Source organism: Cicer arietinum, chromosome 6 (genome assembly GCF_000331145.2).
Source record: "Cicer arietinum cultivar CDC Frontier isolate Library 1 chromosome 6, Cicar.CDCFrontier_v2.0, whole genome shotgun sequence".
NCBI lineage: Eukaryota > Viridiplantae > Streptophyta > Magnoliopsida > Fabales > Fabaceae > Cicer > Cicer arietinum.
Genome location: NC_021165.2, coordinates 7,894,094 through 7,913,908, shown reverse-complemented (window position 1 = coordinate 7,913,908; position 19,815 = coordinate 7,894,094). Strand labels below are relative to the sequence as shown.

General features: G+C 31.7%; 3 protein-coding genes, 1 long non-coding RNA gene and 1 other non-coding gene across 7 annotated transcripts; 2 read left to right on the top strand and 3 right to left on the bottom strand.

Moving 5' to 3' along the window:
• Positions 1 to 81: 81 nt before the first annotated feature.
• Positions 82 to 4,933, bottom strand: LOC101507835 (probable mitochondrial adenine nucleotide transporter BTL3). Of its 2 annotated transcripts, XR_189972.4 has the most exons (5): positions 4,285 to 4,933; positions 3,174 to 3,477; positions 1,596 to 2,063; positions 607 to 1,034; positions 82 to 501 (listed from the first exon to the last, which is right to left on the bottom strand). XR_189972.4 is itself a non-coding variant. In XM_004504019.4 (4 exons), exons 1-4 carry the CDS (start codon positions 4,683 to 4,685, stop codon positions 427 to 429), a joined length of 1,248 nt encoding a protein of 415 aa, XP_004504076.1. In that variant the 5' UTR covers positions 4,686 to 4,932; the 3' UTR covers positions 82 to 426. The 2 variants fall into 2 exon arrangements, 1 of the variants encoding a protein (XP_004504076.1); XM_004504019.4 differs by lacking the exon at positions 607 to 1,034 and having other exon boundaries at positions 4,285 to 4,932.
• Positions 4,934 to 5,014: 81 nt separating this feature from the next.
• On the top strand, positions 5,015 to 5,086 carry TRNAQ-UUG (transfer RNA glutamine (anticodon UUG)). The gene has a single exon. It is a non-coding gene; the product is annotated as a tRNA-Gln (tRNA).
• Positions 5,087 to 6,595: 1,509 nt separating this feature from the next.
• Positions 6,596 to 9,780, bottom strand: LOC101507522 (ras-related protein RABH1e-like). The gene is made up of 6 exons (XM_004504018.4): positions 9,526 to 9,780; positions 8,781 to 8,851; positions 8,522 to 8,610; positions 8,001 to 8,112; positions 7,345 to 7,435; positions 6,596 to 7,106 (listed from the first exon to the last, which is right to left on the bottom strand). Exons 1-6 carry the CDS (start codon positions 9,640 to 9,642, stop codon positions 6,963 to 6,965), a joined length of 624 nt encoding a protein of 207 aa, XP_004504075.1. The 5' UTR covers positions 9,643 to 9,780; the 3' UTR covers positions 6,596 to 6,962.
• Positions 9,781 to 13,731: 3,951 nt separating this feature from the next.
• Positions 13,732 to 17,246, top strand: LOC101506982 (BTB/POZ domain-containing protein DOT3). 2 transcript variants are annotated; one of them, XM_004504017.4, is made up of 6 exons: positions 13,732 to 13,871; positions 14,030 to 14,099; positions 14,641 to 15,539; positions 15,723 to 15,996; positions 16,094 to 16,222; positions 16,768 to 17,246. In XM_004504017.4, exons 1-6 carry the CDS (start codon positions 13,732 to 13,734, stop codon positions 17,152 to 17,154), a joined length of 1,899 nt encoding a protein of 632 aa, XP_004504074.1. In that variant the 3' UTR covers positions 17,155 to 17,246. The 2 variants fall into 2 exon arrangements, with proteins under 2 accessions (XP_004504074.1, XP_004504073.1); XM_004504016.4 differs by having other exon boundaries at positions 15,720 to 15,996.
• Positions 15,213 to 18,680, bottom strand: LOC113787080 (uncharacterized). The gene is made up of 2 exons (XR_003473337.2): positions 18,144 to 18,680; positions 15,213 to 18,044 (listed from the first exon to the last, which is right to left on the bottom strand). It is a non-coding gene; the product is annotated as an uncharacterized lncRNA (long non-coding RNA).
• Between the last annotated feature and the right edge of the window lie 1,135 nt (positions 18,681 to 19,815).

The window sequence follows — 19,815 nt, the reverse complement described above, 5'->3', positions numbered from 1 at the left end:
TTGTAACCAATAATTTGCTTGACCAAAAAAATATCCTTAGCTTTTGAGTTCGGACTATAGTTTACACGCTTAGAACTCCAGTTTAAATCATGAAAAGTGAAAACTTTACAAATAATATACTAGGTAAAATAATTGTTAAATTTTATCTGCAAGTGATTTTAAGTTTTAAATCATAAATTTGAGTGAAAATGGGGTCATAATAAAAAATAAAAAGGATTACAACATGAAAAGGAAAAGAATTTAACAAAGCTTCAAGATCTTTTCATAAAGCCTCCTATTCATCAAAACATTGCTTGCTGCATAATCCAATGAGACCTTGTTACTGTATGTGTGAGTAATCAGCCACCTCTTAGGTCCATGGTGTGGCGAAAATTCTCATCCTCAATTATGAAAACTGTATTTTGATTTGCTTGTATAATAATCTATCTATGTTGATTCTACTTTGAGAACTATCTTCATGAATTCGTATACAAAGTAACTAATAGCAGCAGATGGTAACACCTGAAAGTCACAAAATTCAAAGCACCATATTTAATTAATCATGGATGAAAACTATGTCACAAAACTTAGTGAAACAAGAAGAAAATAAAAATTTATGTAAAATACATTTTATGGACTTCAGGATACTTTGAAAAAATAATCCAATCCACACCCGGTCAACATTTAACATAAATTCCTCCGTCCTCTCTTGGAAAAAAAAGGCATCTTTGGATTGTATAGAGTCCTATGAATTTCATAGGTATCAACACTTGTTATTTGCATGGACCGTGATTCTCTTTTGCAATCTGATGTAGTCACACAATCTGAACTGGCGAATCAAAGTTGGACGATCTATGTTCCAACTTTGATAAATCATGTCCATAATACAATGTCGGGACATAAATTATCCACTCTTGATGATGGTTCAAGTCGGCGAATGCATTGTGTCGCTATCCAACTACTTATTTGCACACACGCAGTAGTAAAGCAGCTTCTACATGTGATAGTGTCGGAGTTCAACCAGACCCATCTTTGAAATTGGCCGTTTACAGCTTCTGTACATGACAATTGTACAGAGCTTCTTAAGAACTCTATTCAATTTAGAAACCTCATCTTTGCATTTACAAGTGCATGACCATTTTGATTAACATGTTGATTAATTAAAAAAAGACCTCATTGACTGGAGCATCTCTCATATTTTGCGAAGGGTCTGTTTGTAATAACTTTTTTAGGAAAAATTTTATTATTTAAAAAAAGAAGAAAAAAAACACTTTTCAGGATATTCATCCGTTTGTTACAGAATTTAAAAAATTTAGCATACTAAAAAAAAACTAAATACTATTTCAAATAAGAAGTTGTTTTGAATAGCTTCTTTTGAAAATTATTTTTGATAAATGTAAACAAACACAAAATTGTTTCTGCTTTTTTAAAAAATCTTTAAGAAATAATATTTAAATTATTGAATATCAAATTCAATTTTTTTATAATCTATAATAAACGGAACCTAAATAAAAGTTCATTAAGCATACACTGATTTTACCTGTTTACTGTAATTTAATTAAAGCTTGCATAGATTAAAGTATATATATATTCCAGAGAAGAGTTTATATATATACCTGCAATAAACTGGGAATTAATCCTGCATAAAGAGCAGGAACACCTCCTTGCTCAACAATCTTGACACAAGTTGCTACTGCATTCAACCTTGTCGCCGGAACTTGCAGTTGAAGCTGTCTCCTTACAACTTCAAATGGATATGTAGCAGCTTCAGAACAACAACCAGCAATAGCACCGTATAATAAAGTTCTAATGGTACCCAATTCAAGTTGTTCCAAAGCATTCAGCTCTTGAGCTTCTTCTTTCATATACTGTATTCTTTTCATTCCCTCAGGTGAATGCAGATATGCTGACTTTAAAATGTCGTAAACACCATAGTAGACAGCACCTGAAGGTGCCATGCTGATAATGGAGGGTACTAAACCTTTGTAAAGAGAAAAGACGCCCTCTGTTTTAATCATATGCTGGAAGACACCGATTACACCTCCCAAGGCTTCACCACCGGGTGCTACCATTACTGTCCTGATCTGAAAGAAATCGCTCTTAGAATGCAACTACAAATTGAAAATTTGAAATGGTATGTTTCAGCAGGTAACATTAAATTTTGGAGAAGTCCTTTTTTGAGCTCCAAATCTTGAAAGATGAGACACAAGTGATATATATAGACCATCAATAGTGCCTTTGATTTTCAAATAAAATCTTAAAGAGTAGCTTTTTTAAGGTTATTGTTATTTAACAATGATTTTGGTCAGTGCTGTCAAGTAGTAGCTATAGTGGCGCTATAGCATAGTGGAATTGAACAAACTATTATTGTTCCACGATACACTATTTAGTATAAAGTGTGGTGCAATAGCAGCTATAGTGGCTATATATCTCTGTAGCATAGCAGAATTTGAACTAAACACTATTTTCTGCATTCCACAATTGAAAGCACTGATTATGCTATACTCAAGGAGCATCCTCGACAAATATAAATAACAGACTCAGGAATGCAGGATGATGGCCTACGGCGTCCTTACAACTTCCAAAAGTCTATCAAGCAAATGTTTATGGCTTTAAACATAGTTGGTTAAAAGATAAAGATCAAAGAATACCAAGCATCAAGTGAATTCATATATAGTTTTGAGAGACGGATAAATAAGAAGAGCAGCAAGTAATACTAGTCTTTAGTTTATCAACCAGAGATAATATAAAGTACCCAAATTAGAAGAGATTGACAGTGGAACTGAAATGAGACACCAACATTTTGAAAATTGAAATTCATTGGGTAGGACCCAAGTGTTGTCAATTGCGGATCGCGAAAACTAGCAATTTATTCAAATTCTGCTATACTTTAATACTATAGCCCACTGCAGCCGCTATATGACAACACTTTGTGCAAAAACGTGTATCACAAAACAATGGCGATTTGATCAAATCCTGCTTCGCTATAGTGCTATAGCCGCTATTTGGCAACATCGGTACAACTATGTGATTTTTGCTCAAACTAGTCTACAAACCTCACAATGCACAAAGCAACCTTGATCCATACCCATCATATCATAGTTATTAAAGCATTACAATCCAAAGAACACTTAAAACACATATCAAGAGAAAAAATAATATCAGAGCTAAGAGGATGCTGAATTTGCACTCACCGTGTCCATGGGCAAGCAGAGCAAGGTAGCTGTAATCCCTGCAGCAGCACCTGCAACAAATCTCTCAAAATTTTTGGATTCTTCATTCCCCAACATTCTCACTAATTTGCTTTTATATGTATCATAGGCATAAAAATTTATAGCCTTAAAGGGTGCTGTCCGAAGAATATTCACAAAATTTCCTTTCCAAAAACCTTTCAATCCTTGAGAAGCTGCAATTGTCTGAATGAGCTCAACAAGATTCTTCTGTTCACCACGAACTATGTATTCCAGCTTAAGTCTCTCAAGGGGTGCAACAAAAGTCCTGAAAAACCAATGACAGTTAATACAATACAGTACACCACCAGATACTAAACCATGAAATCTTTATCATAGTGCATATGAATAAACAACATGCTGCATTTCATTTATTTCACTTGAATTTCGATTGGAAATGTCTTTCTTAAAAGAAAACGACACTAAAAAATGCATATAAAAGCTTTGAAGTGAAAATACGCCCTTAAGGAAACTGACTGAGTAAAAGTAAGAGTAATGACTCATTTGGGACATAGATTAGGGGACACACACCCCATGCAAGGTCAGGGAAAATCACCTATGTCGTGTCGTTGAGGATTTATAACAGAACTTCCGTATAACCTGCTAATTGTGGAACTTCATACTTGAACCTAAGTTATAGTGAGTGTAAGCATAAAGTCCAACCGTCTGTGATGTGACAACCACAAATGGTAATGTTTCGTCATTCTCAGAAATCAAGTGGTTGTGCACAAATAGTTAATACAATTCATTTAAGATCAAATTGATCAAAACTACTCGTCTTTTATCCCTGGTTGAGAAAACTCTAGTCAGATTCTACTTTTGGACCAAATTTCAAATTACCAGAATCTCTTTTCCCTAAAAACTAAGGGTTAAAAACAACCCGTCCCTTTAGTCTATGGCTATGCTATTGGTCATTCACTTCTATAAATGAAAAAAAATAAGGAATCCATAATGATAACAAAACTAGTGAAAACTTTGTAAGTATGCAATGTACATCAAATAGTGAAAAGAGAAAACTAGTATTAGAATGTGAGTTAATAAATGTGTTATTGAATAAAGATTAAGAAGTGAAAACCTTGAGACCATGGCGGAAAAAGCACCAGCCCAAAGATGTTTGGTCATGTTGATAGCACCGGATCCATCAACCCGAATATTCTCCTTTTCTTCAACCTTAACTTCATTGGATTCTCGAGTGTATGTATGATCCGAATCGCTTCCATTTATGGACAAACTCAAGGACGAGAAAACACCACAAGCTTCCACCCTCAGAATATCGCAACCGAACCTTTTCCTAATACCCCAAGAAACAGTATCTGAATTGGAAGAAGAAGAAGAAGGAGAAGGAATCAAGGCAATGAAGGAGGTGGGAAGTGTGTTAGCGTGAAGGAAAAGACCACCTGGGAAGAAGGAATCAGAGGGTTCGTTTTTTTGTTTGATAAAGTGGGACATTGTTTTTGTCGTTTGTTTACTTGGCATAGTGTTGGTTAATGGTTGGTACGAGGTGGGTGTGAAAATTGATCTGGTTTTCACTTTTTTACGTTTTGGTTGCCCTTTTAATTAGCATTAATTAATAAGAAGGAATGTTGAAAGGGGAAGAATTGGAAAGCGATTTGGGTGTTGAAGAGAGAGAGAGAGAGGTATTTAATTGGTGAGGCATATCATTGCTTCCACCGTCGCTCGTACCTACTACTACATTATGCTTGTGCTTGGTCTACTCACACAGGTTGGTCCTATTGTGCTTCTTTATTTAAATAAGTTCAGAATATTCGTAGTCATTAATTAATCAAAATCAATATGCATCGAATGGTTCTATGGTGTAGTGGTTAGCACTCTGGACTTTGAATCCAGCGACCTGGGTTCGACTCCCGGTAGGACCTCTTTTGACTCTGATTAAGTTTTTCCTTTTTTTTAATCAATTCAGATTAGTCATAGTAGGACTAATTAATTGATATTTTATAATTAAAGAGATATATTTATTAATCTATAATAAAACTCAAATACCAATTCAACAAATGCTTACAAATTTATTAATTAATTTACCCAATTACTCCTCTATGCATATTTGGTTTCACTTTTTATGGAGCCATAATTAATCATGAAAGTGTATGACTTGCTTGAATATTTGCGAATAAGTTATCTATCTATAATCCATCTATTATCTTCTTGCATAAACCAAACAGTTATATTAATGAAAGCTATCCAAGACACAAGATAGATCAAAGATAAATTCACAAAAGAAATGTTCTAACTTAAAGGTAAAATTTAGAGTTTTTGAGTTCAAACGTAATTTTTATAATAAAATTTATTATTCAATTCAATTTCACTAAATATATTCAAATAAATATCATTTTACATTCAACTTACTTTTTAACTAAAATTAATTTTAAAATATTAACTTTTATCGTGGGAAAATCAAACAAACAATTTTATGATTACTTGTAGTTTTAAAGTCAAAGACCTATTTAGTGATTTACACTATATGCTATATGTAATTGTGATTGTGATGTTGGTGGGCCTTCCCACAACACACGTCGCGCCAAAATACATTCTTTTTTGTTGTATTTGCGGAAATACTAAGTAGAGACATTTTTGTTGTTTTGTGCACCTCCAAGGATCATAGGAAACATCTTTCCCATCCTCAAAATATCGTTTTTATTTTTCTGTACATTTCTACAAACAATATACTCTTTTTATATTCTGAAAATACACTTAACAAATTATGCGGTTCAAAAATTGTGGGTGGATAAAGTTGCTACTAGGTTATGTTTAAGCATTCTCTCGAGGTTCTATCATCATTCAACATGTTCTAATTATGGATGAGTTGATTTGAGTTTAGCAATTGGATTAATATTTTCTTTAATTAGGGTAAAAATAAAATTTAAAAATATCCAAATTAAATAAATCGAGTTAGTTTAGATTACACAAAAAGTAATTCTACTTCCCAACACAACTCATTTTATAGATTGGAGTGTTAAGATGAGGCTTACAAGTTGCTAAATACATGAATTGAAAAATTGTTACCATTGTTTCAACTCAAAATCATTTGTGATTGTCATTGATCATATCATACAGGACTGTAAGGAGCTGATGTTAAAGCTGCAGAGAACAAATGTTTTTGCTAAACATACTTTAAATTCTATACCTCATAATTTAGTTAGTTAACTTAACAAAACTTGCTAGTTCTAGGACTTGGTTGGGATCTGTTCCAACTCAGTCAAAATCATTTGCTGTTTTTCCTTCCATTTGTGTTTGTTAATGAAGTATTTTTACCCTTAAAAAATAGATTTGTTCGGTTCAGATTAGTCATATTATCAAGTCAACCCCAAAATCCACAATCATCCCTACAAAGTATGCAACTCTGCTTTTGATAGGGCCAATGAGTGTCCTAAAGCAAAAGGGGGTCCGATCAGAGTGTTATACAGTCATCTCTTCAAGAATGAAATATTTGACAAAAACAAAGGATAACATACACCTAAGACAGACAACTTAGAGGGCTTGTTTATTACCTGTATTCTTACATCCAGGGCTAATTGTATAACAAATGAAAAAAAAAAAAAACTACCAATCTCTTTTGTCATACATCAAAATCATTGCCGCAATTTGTCCCTCACACCAATTAACTGAAGGATCATTGCTGTGAAAGCACGCTTCCTCCAGTTTCACTTTACATTGAAACAGTCATTCCCAGTAATATACTCTGTGAACATATATATATATATATATATATATCTACCGAACATAGAAGAATCTTCTCTAACATGAGCAACCTCCTCCCTGCTGCTCTGTCTGGGATGAATTCACCGTAGGTTTTAAATTTACGTCAACCATGTCTTCCTGCTTTGTGGAAGAAAGAGTTTCCATCCCTGGCAGGGCAGAAGCAATCTTACGAAACAAAGGCTGCAATTTTGCATCGACATATAATAATGAGGGCACAAGAACCAACATGGGAAATAAAATAGACTTGAAAAGTGAAGACTAGTTGATCATGAATTTGAAGTTTCTATGTAAAATATACAGGAAATTAATCATATTAGCATCCTGCATATTGATATTATAGATCGCATGCATCATAGTTGAGGAGTATGCTTTAATAAACCAAAAATAACAGAGACTAAGAAAATTCATTAATTGTCACCTTGATATTGAAGCCTGCTTTTGCACTGGTTTCTATAAACATGATTCCAAACTCTCGGGACTTGGCATCTCCTTCCTCTATAGAAACTTGCCTGTTAAGTATCAAAGTGGCCATGTAAAATAAAATAAAATTAGACGGTAACATCACAATGCTTGGAACTTCTAATACATATTTCATGTCCTAAAAAGAATTTATGTTTAAGAATCCTAAATTACACTTAATCTACCAGACTTTTGTGGTTCAACATGAAAAAGAAACCCCAATATTGTAGATATAAACTTCACAGCAATTATGCCTTTTGATATGATAAATAGCAATAGTAAGTAATCTGGTACGATCCTCCAAATTTCGAGTGTTAATAATCAATGTATTATACCAAGTTGATTGTAATCGACCATTGATAATGAAATTAATGAATTAATTGATCGATTGACTAATAGGTACTCAACTGCTAGACACCTACTCTATCATAGCAAAACTATAAAAAAACATGGTCAATCATTAACCATGTCTACACCAAAAATCTAAGCAACTTAACAAGATGCATTAAAACAACATATGAAAACTCCATTACCATATTCAGAAAAAACTCAACCATATCCAGTCAGCGAACCAGTAGAGAATATATAAACCGAACTTAGTAACTCAGTACTCACCTTTTATCGACAAGATCAGTTTTGTTTCCAACCAATACAATGATAACATCACTGCCACGTTCTTGACGTACCTCCTCAACCCACTTGTTAGTGTTCAGAAATGATTGCCTGTCTGCATTAGAACAGCTTTCTTAGGATAATAACTATAAACTGATGTTAAATACATTGTTATTTTTCTGAAAAATGAACATTAAACTGAGTAAGAACTTCCAGTTCCAAATGCAAACACACAGTTCAGATAAAAAGAAAGCGTAAGAAAACAGGCATGTGCATGCACACATACACACACATCCAGGGACAGAGAGAGATGTTCTCACGAGTCACGACAACATAGTGAGTTTCTACTTTCTAGAAAATATCAGAGCAGTCAGTCAAACACCTATATATTATAGAATGCATTCATATGCTACAAAATTGGAGTAACACAATCAGTCTTGGAAATTTACATCAAGAGATAGCAAATATAAAAAACAACCTGTTAATTAGATAACGATATTGATAAGAAAAAACACAAGACTTACTAGCTACATCATATACAATAACTGCAACAGAAGAATCTCTTATGTAGCTTGGAATAAGACTTCTAAATCTTTCTTGGCCTGCAGTATCCCTGGAAGTTAAAAAAGATCAGTAATAGAAAAAAAGGTGAAACAAAAAAAACACCAACATGGCTACAACACCCGTAATGTGTACTCTCTTAAACAACTTCTGAAAAATAAACAAACATATATAAATAGACCGAGCTTGTACATATATGATTTGAAGAGGAACTTATCCTACCAAAGCTGCAGACGAACAGTTCTATCTTCAAGGTACATTGTTTTTGACAAAAAATCGATACCAATAGTAGCCTGAAATTATATGACCAAAAATTTTGTAAGCAGCCGAGCAACATGGAGAGAAAAAATGTTAATGTTGAAATGAAATGAAAATTAACAAAGAAAATAAGCCCCCATTTAAAGCTATCTTGCATAAAGGCTAATATAAATTAGATGTATTATTATAAGATGTTGGAGATCTTATATATAAACAAGCCTCTTAAACAGATCATAATACTCAAGACCCTGAAAATGGCTTATGAATGAATGATAGAACAAGCTCTTCGTCCCATTCAAGAGTTTCACTGACTCAAACTACAGATCATGATTCCTGAATGGTTAAAGTGATAATGAATTTTCAAAAAACTAGTTTAATTCACAGCCTCCATTTTAATCTTCCTGTTTAATCAGAGATATTCCGTGTTCCTCCAAAGTCCTAAATCCTAACTAATAATAATTTGTGATCACTGCTCACAATATGTAAAGAAATTTCAATCACAGCAAAAATCATAGGGGCAATTAATATGAAAATGAAATACACATATATTAAGTTATTAACGCATGTCGTAAATGTTTTTATCTAAGATGAAAATAAGAAATAAAAACGGCAAATCAATATATTCAAGTTTGATTTCAATTTACCTAAGCAAAATGAAAATTGAAATTGAGAATGAAAGAATGAAGGAAATGTAAAAGAGGATGGAAACCTGATAGGTTGTGTCGAATTTGTCGTACATGAAACGGGTGATGATGCTGGTTTTACCAACCGATTGATCGCCTAAGAAAACGAGCTTGTATTTGGCGAGAGGGGAAACCGTCGCCATTTATGACCAAAAAAAAAAATCCTATTCTTCTCTTATCGCAGATCTGAATTAATTAATGAATCTCTCAAAATCCCTTTTCAAGAAGAATGAATATACAGAGAGAATGAGAGACGATGACCAATTACACACGCCATTTTCGACTGCGTCGTATTTATATATCAGAGTGGAAACCGCCAGCCACGTTGAGTACCAGCTCATGCCAACTTTTTTTTATTACCTTTTTCGTCCCCCATCTTTCTCTTAACTCTTCTTTCCCTCCTTTCCTCAAAATAAAGTTTCTTCCCTTATTTGACTATGTGCTCTTTATTTTTCGGTTTATATATAAATAAGCTTTTTCTTTGCTCAATAAATAAATAAACACTTCTTAAAACTTAATACAGTCATTTTTAATTCTAAATCTCTTTCAATAAGTTTATATATAGCTTCCTAAGACAAACAATTTTTCATATTACTTACGACCGACGTCAAATTTAAATTTCTTAAATAATTATTTTATTCATTTATTTACTTTTAAACATAATCATAAAAATTACTTAAAACAGATATATATAATTGTAAAATACTAAATTTATAAATAAATATTCAAGTTGATAATATTAATATTTATCGATTGAATTAAATTTTATAGATAAATAATTTTATATATATATATATATATATATATATATATATATATATATATCTTATATTGTATAACCACTTATATCTATTACTACATTCTAATATTTTTCAACATTTATTGCACAAGACTATTATCACTAAATTACATTTAGATGATTAAGATTATTATGAAATTTAATTTTATGTCAAAAAGAGTGTCTTATTCTAGTTAGTTCGATGTTCTATATTAATTTTATGATAATTTATACTATTATTTTAATTAATGTTATGCATTTTATCTCTTTATTTTAGTTTTTTTTTAAGTAAAGTTCACTATAATTAATTTATATAACTATGAAGTCTTAAGTTTAAATTCGTACAAGACGTTCAATCAAATAATATTGATATTTATCGATTGAATTAGAATTTAAGAATTTTGTATCTGAGTTTTAACTCTCTTTTATTTTAAAAGAATAATTTATATTAAAAATTAATTGAAATTTAATTTTCAATAAAGTCTTTTAAATTTTTTTCTGTGAGTGCTCATTGTAAATTAGAATTTGCTTATTTTAAATTATTTGTATTTATTAACTATTAATTACAAACAGAAAAATGTACCCATTATATTATTTAGAGGGAGTTCCTAATATGGACCCAACTTAAAAGGGGCCATTGATGGATCTCCTCAAATGAAAATGGAAATTTTATTCTATACGCTCACTGCTATATCTATATTTCATATTTTTCTTTAAATGTCAATTTTATCTTTGAAATTTTAATTATTTTTCATCATTTAAATAGTTTGAAACAATCGATTCAAGTTTTTTGAAAAAATTTAGTTAGTGTTTCGTATTAGAAAAATTTTTGGTACCAATTATTTTTTTTTTTCTGAACATAATACTCATTTGTATACTGAAAAATTAAAATAGTATTATAAGTGAAGATAATTTTTTTTAATATTTATGAATGTAAAAACGACATTTTATAATATTTATGGATGTAGAAGTATAATATAAAAGGTAAAAGGTAAAATTTTCGATGACAATTTACAGCAAGTCACCGTTTTTGGCATATGCAATCCATTTTTCATATTATTGGAATGCCGCAATGATTCTTTATTATAAAAAATAAGATGTACTATATTCAAAAATATTTGGGTGTTTGTGTTGGTAACTATAATCAGGGGCCGGAGCTATGTTATCTTTTGTAAAGGCTTGAGTCCCTGCTGGCTTTCTTCTTTACCATACTTTCTTCACAGCTTAACCAATCAAACCAACATCGGAACTGGTTTATATATATATTAAAAATAAAATTATCAATATACTTCACCTTAATATACTAGAAAGCTGGTCGCATCCCTGCTATATTTTGTTTATATATGTATTTTTCAAGGGAAATATATTGGTGGATGTTTAAAAAAAAAAAGGATATATATATTAAAAAACTGCGAAACTACGGTATTGTAATAATGAATTCTCGACTATAACTGAAAACTAATTAATTCTTGCTTTTTTGTAGCTCTTGTGTTATGCAAAATAAAAATTAATATCACAAGATGCTACTTAGTAACTTTTAAAGAATCACGTAAAAAAAAAGTAACTTTTAAAAAACGAGAGCTTTACTGAAAAAATGAGAGCAAACTGTTGTTATTTTAGAACAAGTATAAAATTTATATTAATTATATTTTGAAAATAATAAATAATAGGTTTAATTGTAGTTTTAGTCCATCTATTTTAGTTGAATCGTGAAAGTAGTCAATTCATTTTATTTCTCTCCATTTTTGGTCCTCTAAACATAATTTTAGTCTAAAATTTGATAAAATGACATTTTTTAAAGTCACATCACACCATTTATCATTATAAATTTCAGGTACAATTGTTGCACCACGAAATCTTGAGATATGTTGTGACTTGAATAAACGCAAAAAAATAAAATTTTATCACAAGTCTTGAACCAAAATTATGTTTGAGAGTCAAAAGTTAGAAGAAATAAAATAGAGAAATTACTTTCGTAATTCAACTAAAATAGAAGGACAAAAACTACAATTAAACTTAAATAATAATATACATGTAGTTAATAAATTATAAATAAGCCCCCTAAGGTGAATTCCTGGATCAGCCCCTGACTATAATACCCAAATTTGTGCAATTTTATTCTTCACCATCAGTTGGGTTCTTCTCACGAACATGTGTAGTCTCGAAGTTTCACTCTAATGTCTATTCAAGCTCCAATTTTGGCACTAAAGTTTGATTCATCGTTTTTATTATGATTGTCTTTCTGGTGACCTATTATATAGAATATCACCTCCTACATTCTCATTCATAAAGTGGGCAATAAACTATTTATTGATTACCACTTATTTTAACCCCAAAAAAAAAATCTAATTTTGATTTCAAACTTCTTGACAATAAACATTCGATGGTTCCTGTATGTAAAACTGAAAGGTCCATGCTTGTACCTTTTTACAAGGGTGCATATTAGGGGGGGCCTTATTCATAGATACTGTCTTTCTATAGTTTTGGAATTTAAAAAAAAAACATTATAAAAATAATTGAGCGTAAACAACGACGTATAGTGCTGTGAGCCACAATTCGCCAATTGGTTTGCACTTTGTATGGCTTAAGGGGGACAAATCATGGCCCAGATCGTTCTTAACAATCAGTGATTGATGTTACTATTGATATATGATATATATAGGATTAAAAATATAAAAAGGAGAAATTCTATCAAGTTAAAAACATACTTCTAAAATCATTGTTTCATTGTAAATACGGGTGGGGTAAAATATAAGGTGAGAGCAAAAGTATCCTAGAAAAATGTTGCTTTAAACAACTATGCAGTTTCTAAGCTACTTACATTGCAAATTTTGTTTTAACGATGCAGCTGAATTTTATATAAAAAGTTAGACATTTCACAAATGTTAGCAAAAGCATAACCAGAATGCTAGTAAATCACATGTGTTATATGCCCTACTCTTTGCTGACATTGAGAGCCAAACCTAAACCTTTCACATCAAATGCTTCAATCTTCACTAACTGAATCTAAATATAAAATGGTAAAACAATTACAAATAACATACCTGTACAGATAATTACATTTAAGATAAAATCGAATAAGATAAAGTCACTTAGCTCAAACAAAACCACATAACATATTCTATATCACATGGCTAAGTCTAATTACATTTAAGACAAAATTGAATAAAATAAAGCCACTTAGCTCAAAGAAAACCACGTAACATGTGTACCAGTCTTCACTTAAACATCTGCATAATTAAAGTTTCCATATGATGAAAGAATTTTATTGAAGTTGATAGCATAGAGTGAAAGAAACAACTCAACAACCGTCTTAACTACAACTCTACAATGACCACAGAACAGGTCTGAGCATTAATTTAGACAACATCTGGTTTCTTTAGTATATCATTTAGTTTAGTCATCAAAATGGAATGTCTATCCCAAACTTACTGCAGTTAGCTCAAGAATCACCATGAAATCATCACTTCAAGTGGCCCAAGCACAAGACCCTGAAAGTCAATCTGACAGAACTGATCAAGTTTCAGATAAAAGCATAGTTATTCCACACAAACATGTCACAATAGTTGATAGCATCAAAGGCGAACATTCAAGGTACTACAAGAAATAGGACCCTTCATATTTTATGCAGCTAAACAGCCAGTTGAAGTCTAAATGAATTTAACTATGCAAATATTGTTCTCCTCCACTGCTTATTTATCTTCTTAGTCGTCGTTTTGCGGATAATTACTACTAGTTTTTTCCGTATGCAGGTTCATTGCTCCTCGAATCCCAACAGACTTTTCAATTCAAGTTCAGGAAACTACTTATAATGTACACAAGGTATCTATAAACATCTTAATATAAGGCCTTATAAATGCAGAAAACCATTGACCTTCTGGTTTATAGCTCAGTAGAATTCTTCCAAACAATATCATCACCAGTGTACGAGAGACAAGATAATGATATCATCATAACTTTGTCTATATTAGGAATCTATCATCTCAATGATTGATACTGACTGGTGAAGAGCACAATTCTGTCAATAGGGAACATAAACCATTTATTCCTTTCTTCCTAGTGTGTTGTGTGTCCATGTCTGATAATAGACAGAAAATCAGACATGGATTGGGAATCATCCTTAAAAGCAAGCAAAACAGCAGAAAACAGGGTCACTGTTTTAATTCAGTTTAATGTTTTCAAGATTTTGTAAAAAACTTAGTAAAGATAAAAGATATTGTTTTTACCTTTCCTTAGCAAAATCTTTAAAACATGGTCATATTGTAATTAAAATGTATCAACTGATGGTAAAGATAAAAAAGAAACCAAACTCCCCACAGAGCAACTTAATTCTTTATTATAATGGCTACTTTTTATGTAACAGTACCCCTTGATATCAAAATGCGGCTACATAGGTCGGTTGGAAGCTCAGCCTTGGATCTCAAATTCTGGCAATCCGCTCAAGCTTGAAAACTTTCCAGGTGGATCTGAAACATTTGAAACAATTCTAAAATTCTGTTATGGACTCCCTATAGACTTCAACTCAGATAATGTAGCTGCACTAAGATGTGCATCAGAATTCCTAGAGATGACTGAAGAACTAGAAGATGCCAATCTCATTTCCAAGACCGAAGCTTTCCTCACATTTGTCGTGCTTTCTTCATGGAAAGATACTGTTACTGTTCTGAAATCTTGTGAAAATCTCTCTCCATGGGCTGAAAACCTCCAAATTGTTAGAAGATGCTGCGATTCTATAGCTTGGAAGGCTTCTAAACATGAGGACACAAGTGAGGACGCAGCAACTAACCAAGAAAGCTGGTGGTTCAACGATGTGGCTGCCCTCCGCATCGATCATTTTATGCGGATAATTTCAGCAATAACAGCAAAGGGAACCAAGCCAGAGATCATTGGTAAATGTATAATGCAATATGCCAATAAATGGATACCAGGAATGTATGAGGAGTTGGAAGGGCTAAGAGGATATGGGCATGGAAAAAGTCATTTACATTTCAGTATATTTAGTAGGAAGAAACAAGAGAGCACTGGACATAGCAAGGAGCAAACGACTGTTATCGAAAGCCTAATAAGCATAATTCCTCCTCAACAAGAAGCTGTCCCATGTAAGTTCTTGTTGCAGATGTTAAAGATGGCAATGATGTATTCTGTATCACCAGCTCTAATTTCAGACCTTGAAAAGAAAGTTGGTATGGTGTTGGAAGATGCTGAGGTGAATGATCTTTTCATTCCCAGATATCAAATTGGAGATCAAGGAAAAATGGTCAAGTGAGTATGTTACAATTCTTTTTTTCCCTCACATTTGAATTGTCATTAATGCGGAAAATCAAATCCAACTCCGCACTCACTAAACCAAAAAAAATTAAAAAATAACCCAAGGCTTATGAAAATGACCAAAGACACTGATTTCTATATTTTTCTTTGTTCTATCCTTTTGCTTATCATTAGTAGCATGCCTAATTCACCTGAAGACTGCACTATGCAAGACATAGATGTAGTGCAACGTATTGTTGAATACTTCTTGATGCATGAACAACAGCAAATGCAAATGCAACAGAAATCCAGGAAATTCAATATTAGTAGGCTCTTGGACAGTTACATAGCTGAAGTTGCAACAGATCCAAATCTTTCAATTGCAAAGTTCCAAGTCTTAGCTGAATTGCTACCGGAACATACTCGATCATTTCATGATGGTCTTTATAGAGCCATTGACACCTACCTAAAGGTCATCCTTTTGATTCCTATTTTATTGTGTTTCGGGTTTAAAGTGTTGTAAAATGGATTTCAAAACAAAATTTTGACATCTATTGGTGTTTCTCTAGATCCATCCTTCACTGACTGACCATGACCGTAGAAGACTCTGCAAAATAATGAACTGTGAAAAACTTTCACTTGATGCATGCATACATGCTGCACAGAATGATAGATTGCCTCTAAGAACTATTGTCCAGGTAAAGTTTCCTGGATCTCTGGAACTTAGTTTTCAGTTATTTTAGCTTCATATAGGATAAATTAAGAAATGATCACCAACTAGAATTTTAAGCAAAAAAAATAAACAGTACAAGATTATCACAAAGCACAACTAGACCTAGCAGCATCTGTTAAAAGGCCTCTGAGAGGCACAGTAACTCAATTAAAAATCAGAACCAATTTGGGAGGACGAATTTTTTTTATTTCATATATTAATAACTGTATCTTCACATACCTTTAACTTTGAAAACAAAACCCCTTAAAGACTAGAAATGTTGAGATATGACATGATCATAAGAAGAGATTCAACAGAAAGAAGAAAATATTCCAAATTCATTTTTAATAAGACAATTGAATTCCACAAAACAACACTAGGGAGCTGGTTGACATTATAGTCATACCATCTATGATAATGTGGTAGCATAACAAACGTTGAAATCACAGTGTTTCTAGAGCTAATATGACCATAATTGCGATTCAGCTTAAAAGTTGTCACCTGAACCAAAATATACTGTATACACCACAGGTTCTATTTGCAGAGCAAGTAAAGATGAGGGCAGCAATGCAAGAGAAGGAACCAGCACAAAGTGGAATCAACTCTGAACACGATGCAAACCAGACATCTGCAACTATGGACGTTAAAACACTCAAAGAAGAACTCGATGATGTAAAGTCAAAGATGGTAGAACTGCACAGCGACTACTTTGAATTGCAACAAGAGTATAAAAAGTTAAGCAGCAACAACAACAAGTCAAAGAATACATCAGTCTGGGGTTTAAATTGGCGGAAGATTAAGAACAGCTTTCATGTAAAACCAGCTGGAAATGAAACTAGAGATGGACAAGATATACCCATGTCCCCGGACAGCACACGACGTAGATCAACCACAAGAAGAAGGGTCTCCATGTCTTAAAAGTATTTCTTCAATATAAAAAATCATGTTGCAAAAGACATCTATACAGCCATTTTTTATATGAAGCATATAGTCTTAATTTTATATCTAAAGATGTTGTTGACTTCGAGGAAAGATAAGTTCCTTATACACATAGAAGCTTCCAAATGCTTCCGTACAAATAATACACATACGACGAAAACAGTTTTACTTTCTCAATAAGTCGCTAGATTAAAGGATGCAGAAAAACGAAGCTTGAGATGAAATAATATCTGTAAGAAGAAAATTACAGAAAACTTGCTGCTAGATTAAAGACCTCTCAATCAAATATTACTTAGAATGCTTGCTTCCACCGAACTAGTAATTAATTAACAAATTCCTTGTTATTATCGGCTGAGCGCTCGGTAATTTCATTAGATTTTTGGAATCATAAGTCATAACCGTTCTTTACTTTACATCTAAGGATTTGTACTTTAGCATCTAAGGATTTGTTTACCATTGCCAAGTATAGTCCTAAAGAAACTTGATACTGTAAAATTTATTGGCTATGCATAACTTATCTCGGTCCAACTCTGAATCATTGGGTCTCGTTCTCGTGAGAACCACAGGGTTAAAAACCAAAAAAATATAAAACAAGTTAATGAAAAATTCAGTAAAATTTTCAACCTAATACACAAACAAGAGGCAAAACCAATGCTAATTTGAAACAATCAAATCATTCCTTTCCACAAAACCACATATTCTTCAATAAAAAATTTGAGGTTGCAAATTGTTTTTTCAAACACGCAATAACAAAAACCCTAGTAATTTATTTTTGCGAGAATCTGTGTTTATGGTAAACAACAAAACCGCACACAGCCTTCAAAGTTGATAACTAAAGCGCAGTTGATCCAATTGTTTTACATGCGAACCTGAATTAAAAAAAAAATGAAAAAAGTGAACATTGACATGACACGAGAAAATTGAAATTTGAAATCAACATTTGATTTCGCAAAATAGGAGTACCTAACCTATCAGTGATTTGGCAAAATCTTGTTGTTATTCTCGTTATTGTCGTCAATGGCGGTGGTATGAAAGGGGAAAACGTCGAAGGAAATCGGTTTTTTGAGAGTGACATAGACTTTCTTGTAATTGGGCTTTGTGACTAAGTTGCCACCGCGATTTTTCGTTTTTCCTTTGACGTTCAATGTTCGAACCTTTTGGACCTGCAAGCTATAAAAGGATTCGAGGACATGCTTGATTTCGGTTTTGGAAGCTAAAGGGACGGTTTTAAACGCGATTTCTTTAATCTCGCTAGAGAAAGTAGTTGGCATCATAGGAATCAATGATAGGTTTGCGATATTCGCCATCGTTCTTTTGGAATTGAAGTTACAAAGACTACACCGTTTCTGTGTGTTTGTTTGTTTCAACAATACGCGCCTTTTTTAAACTTGCCAGACCTAAACTGCTATACGGCTATATATCAACCTTCTCTTTTGTTTTTGTGCACAAAATATCACCATTGAATCATATACATAAAAAATAGAAGAATTTTAAAAATTATGTTATTCGGACCAATTAGAAACCGGCGGAGATAGAGAAGATAGTGGTTAAGATTTCTAAGTGTTGTCTCTTTCTTGTAAAAATTAGTATTTTTCAAAAAGTATTTATATTTATATTTATGAGATTGGATCACTCCATTTAACCTGTTAGGATAAATTAAAGTTTCTAATATATCACTGAAAATAGAGAAATCTATTTACTCAATTTCTCCACATTTACATTTCAAGGATATCATTTTATTCTTTTTCATCCCAACCACTTAATAAAGTCAAAATTATTGAATTTTTTAACAGTTCAACAATTTCATATTTTTGAATTTTTTTTAAACAAATTATATTTTTTAACTTACACATTCAACCAAAAATTTTAAAATTCTTTTAAAAAAATCATTTTGAAAGTTTCCTATCCAACCAATTTTAAAAAATAATCTTAAAAATTACATTTCAAAAATTTTGTGTTCAACCAATTTTTCAAAATAAAATTAAACTTTAAAAAAAAAATTCATTTCGAAAGTTTCACATTTAACTAAATTTTTGAAAATAATTTTAAATTTTAGAACAATTGTATTTCGAAAGTTTCACATTCAACATAATTTTTTAAAAGTTTGTATTTGAAAGTTTCATATTCAACTAAATTTTTTATTTTTTTTAAACTTTTAAATATTTATATTTTGAAACTTTCATATTTAACTTTTTTTAAATTGTAAATTTACATTTCAAAACTTTTAAAGTTGACCAATATTTTGAAGATGGAGATAAATGATTTACCTGGATGGAAAATTTTCTAAATAGTTAAAAAAAAAATGTATTTTTATATACTTTTAGGTGGTGGGAGTTGGATGGTAAATTTCTCCTCAAAATAATCTAGTTCACTTAACTTTTTGTACTAAAAAATAGGAACTAAAGACATGAAATTCGTCTAATAATATCAATATTTATCAATTGAACTAGAATTTAAAGATAATAATTAATGATAAAATATTAATTCTTTGTTTTATTTTGACATATAAACTCAGTCTAATAAGTTTTCAGCTGAGAAAAATAATTTTGTAAAGTTATATTAAATATTTCCTCCTTTTCATATTTTTTTTTGTAGTTTCAGGTTTTTGCATAGAAATTAAGAAATCTCTTAATTAAAATA

Coding starts and splice junctions, on each gene's coding strand:
- LOC101507835 (XM_004504019.4), bottom strand. CDS start 4,685: ATGCCAAGTAAACAAACGACAAAAACAATGTCCCACTTTATCAAACAA. Junction 2,064..3,173: donor TCTGCTTGCCCATGGACACG/GTGAGTGCAAAT, acceptor GATTTCTTTCAG/ATCAGGACAGTAATGGTAGC. Junction 502..1,595: donor TAATTCCCAGTTTATTGCAG/GTATATATATAA, acceptor TGTGACTTTCAG/GTGTTACCATCTGCTGCTAT.
- LOC101507522 (XM_004504018.4), bottom strand. CDS start 9,642: ATGGCGACGGTTTCCCCTCTCGCCAAATACAAGCTCGTTTTCTTAGGC. Junction 8,852..9,525: donor AATTCGACACAACCTATCAG/GTTTCCATCCTC, acceptor ATATAATTTCAG/GCTACTATTGGTATCGATTT. Junction 7,436..8,000: donor ACTGATCTTGTCGATAAAAG/GTGAGTACTGAG, acceptor GATACTTAACAG/GCAAGTTTCTATAGAGGAAG.
- LOC101506982 (XM_004504016.4), top strand. CDS start 13,732: ATGAAATCATCACTTCAAGTGGCCCAAGCACAAGACCCTGAAAGTCAA. Junction 15,997..16,093: donor CCATTGACACCTACCTAAAG/GTCATCCTTTTG, acceptor GTGTTTCTCTAG/ATCCATCCTTCACTGACTGA. Junction 16,223..16,767: donor CTCTAAGAACTATTGTCCAG/GTAAAGTTTCCT, acceptor TATACACCACAG/GTTCTATTTGCAGAGCAAGT.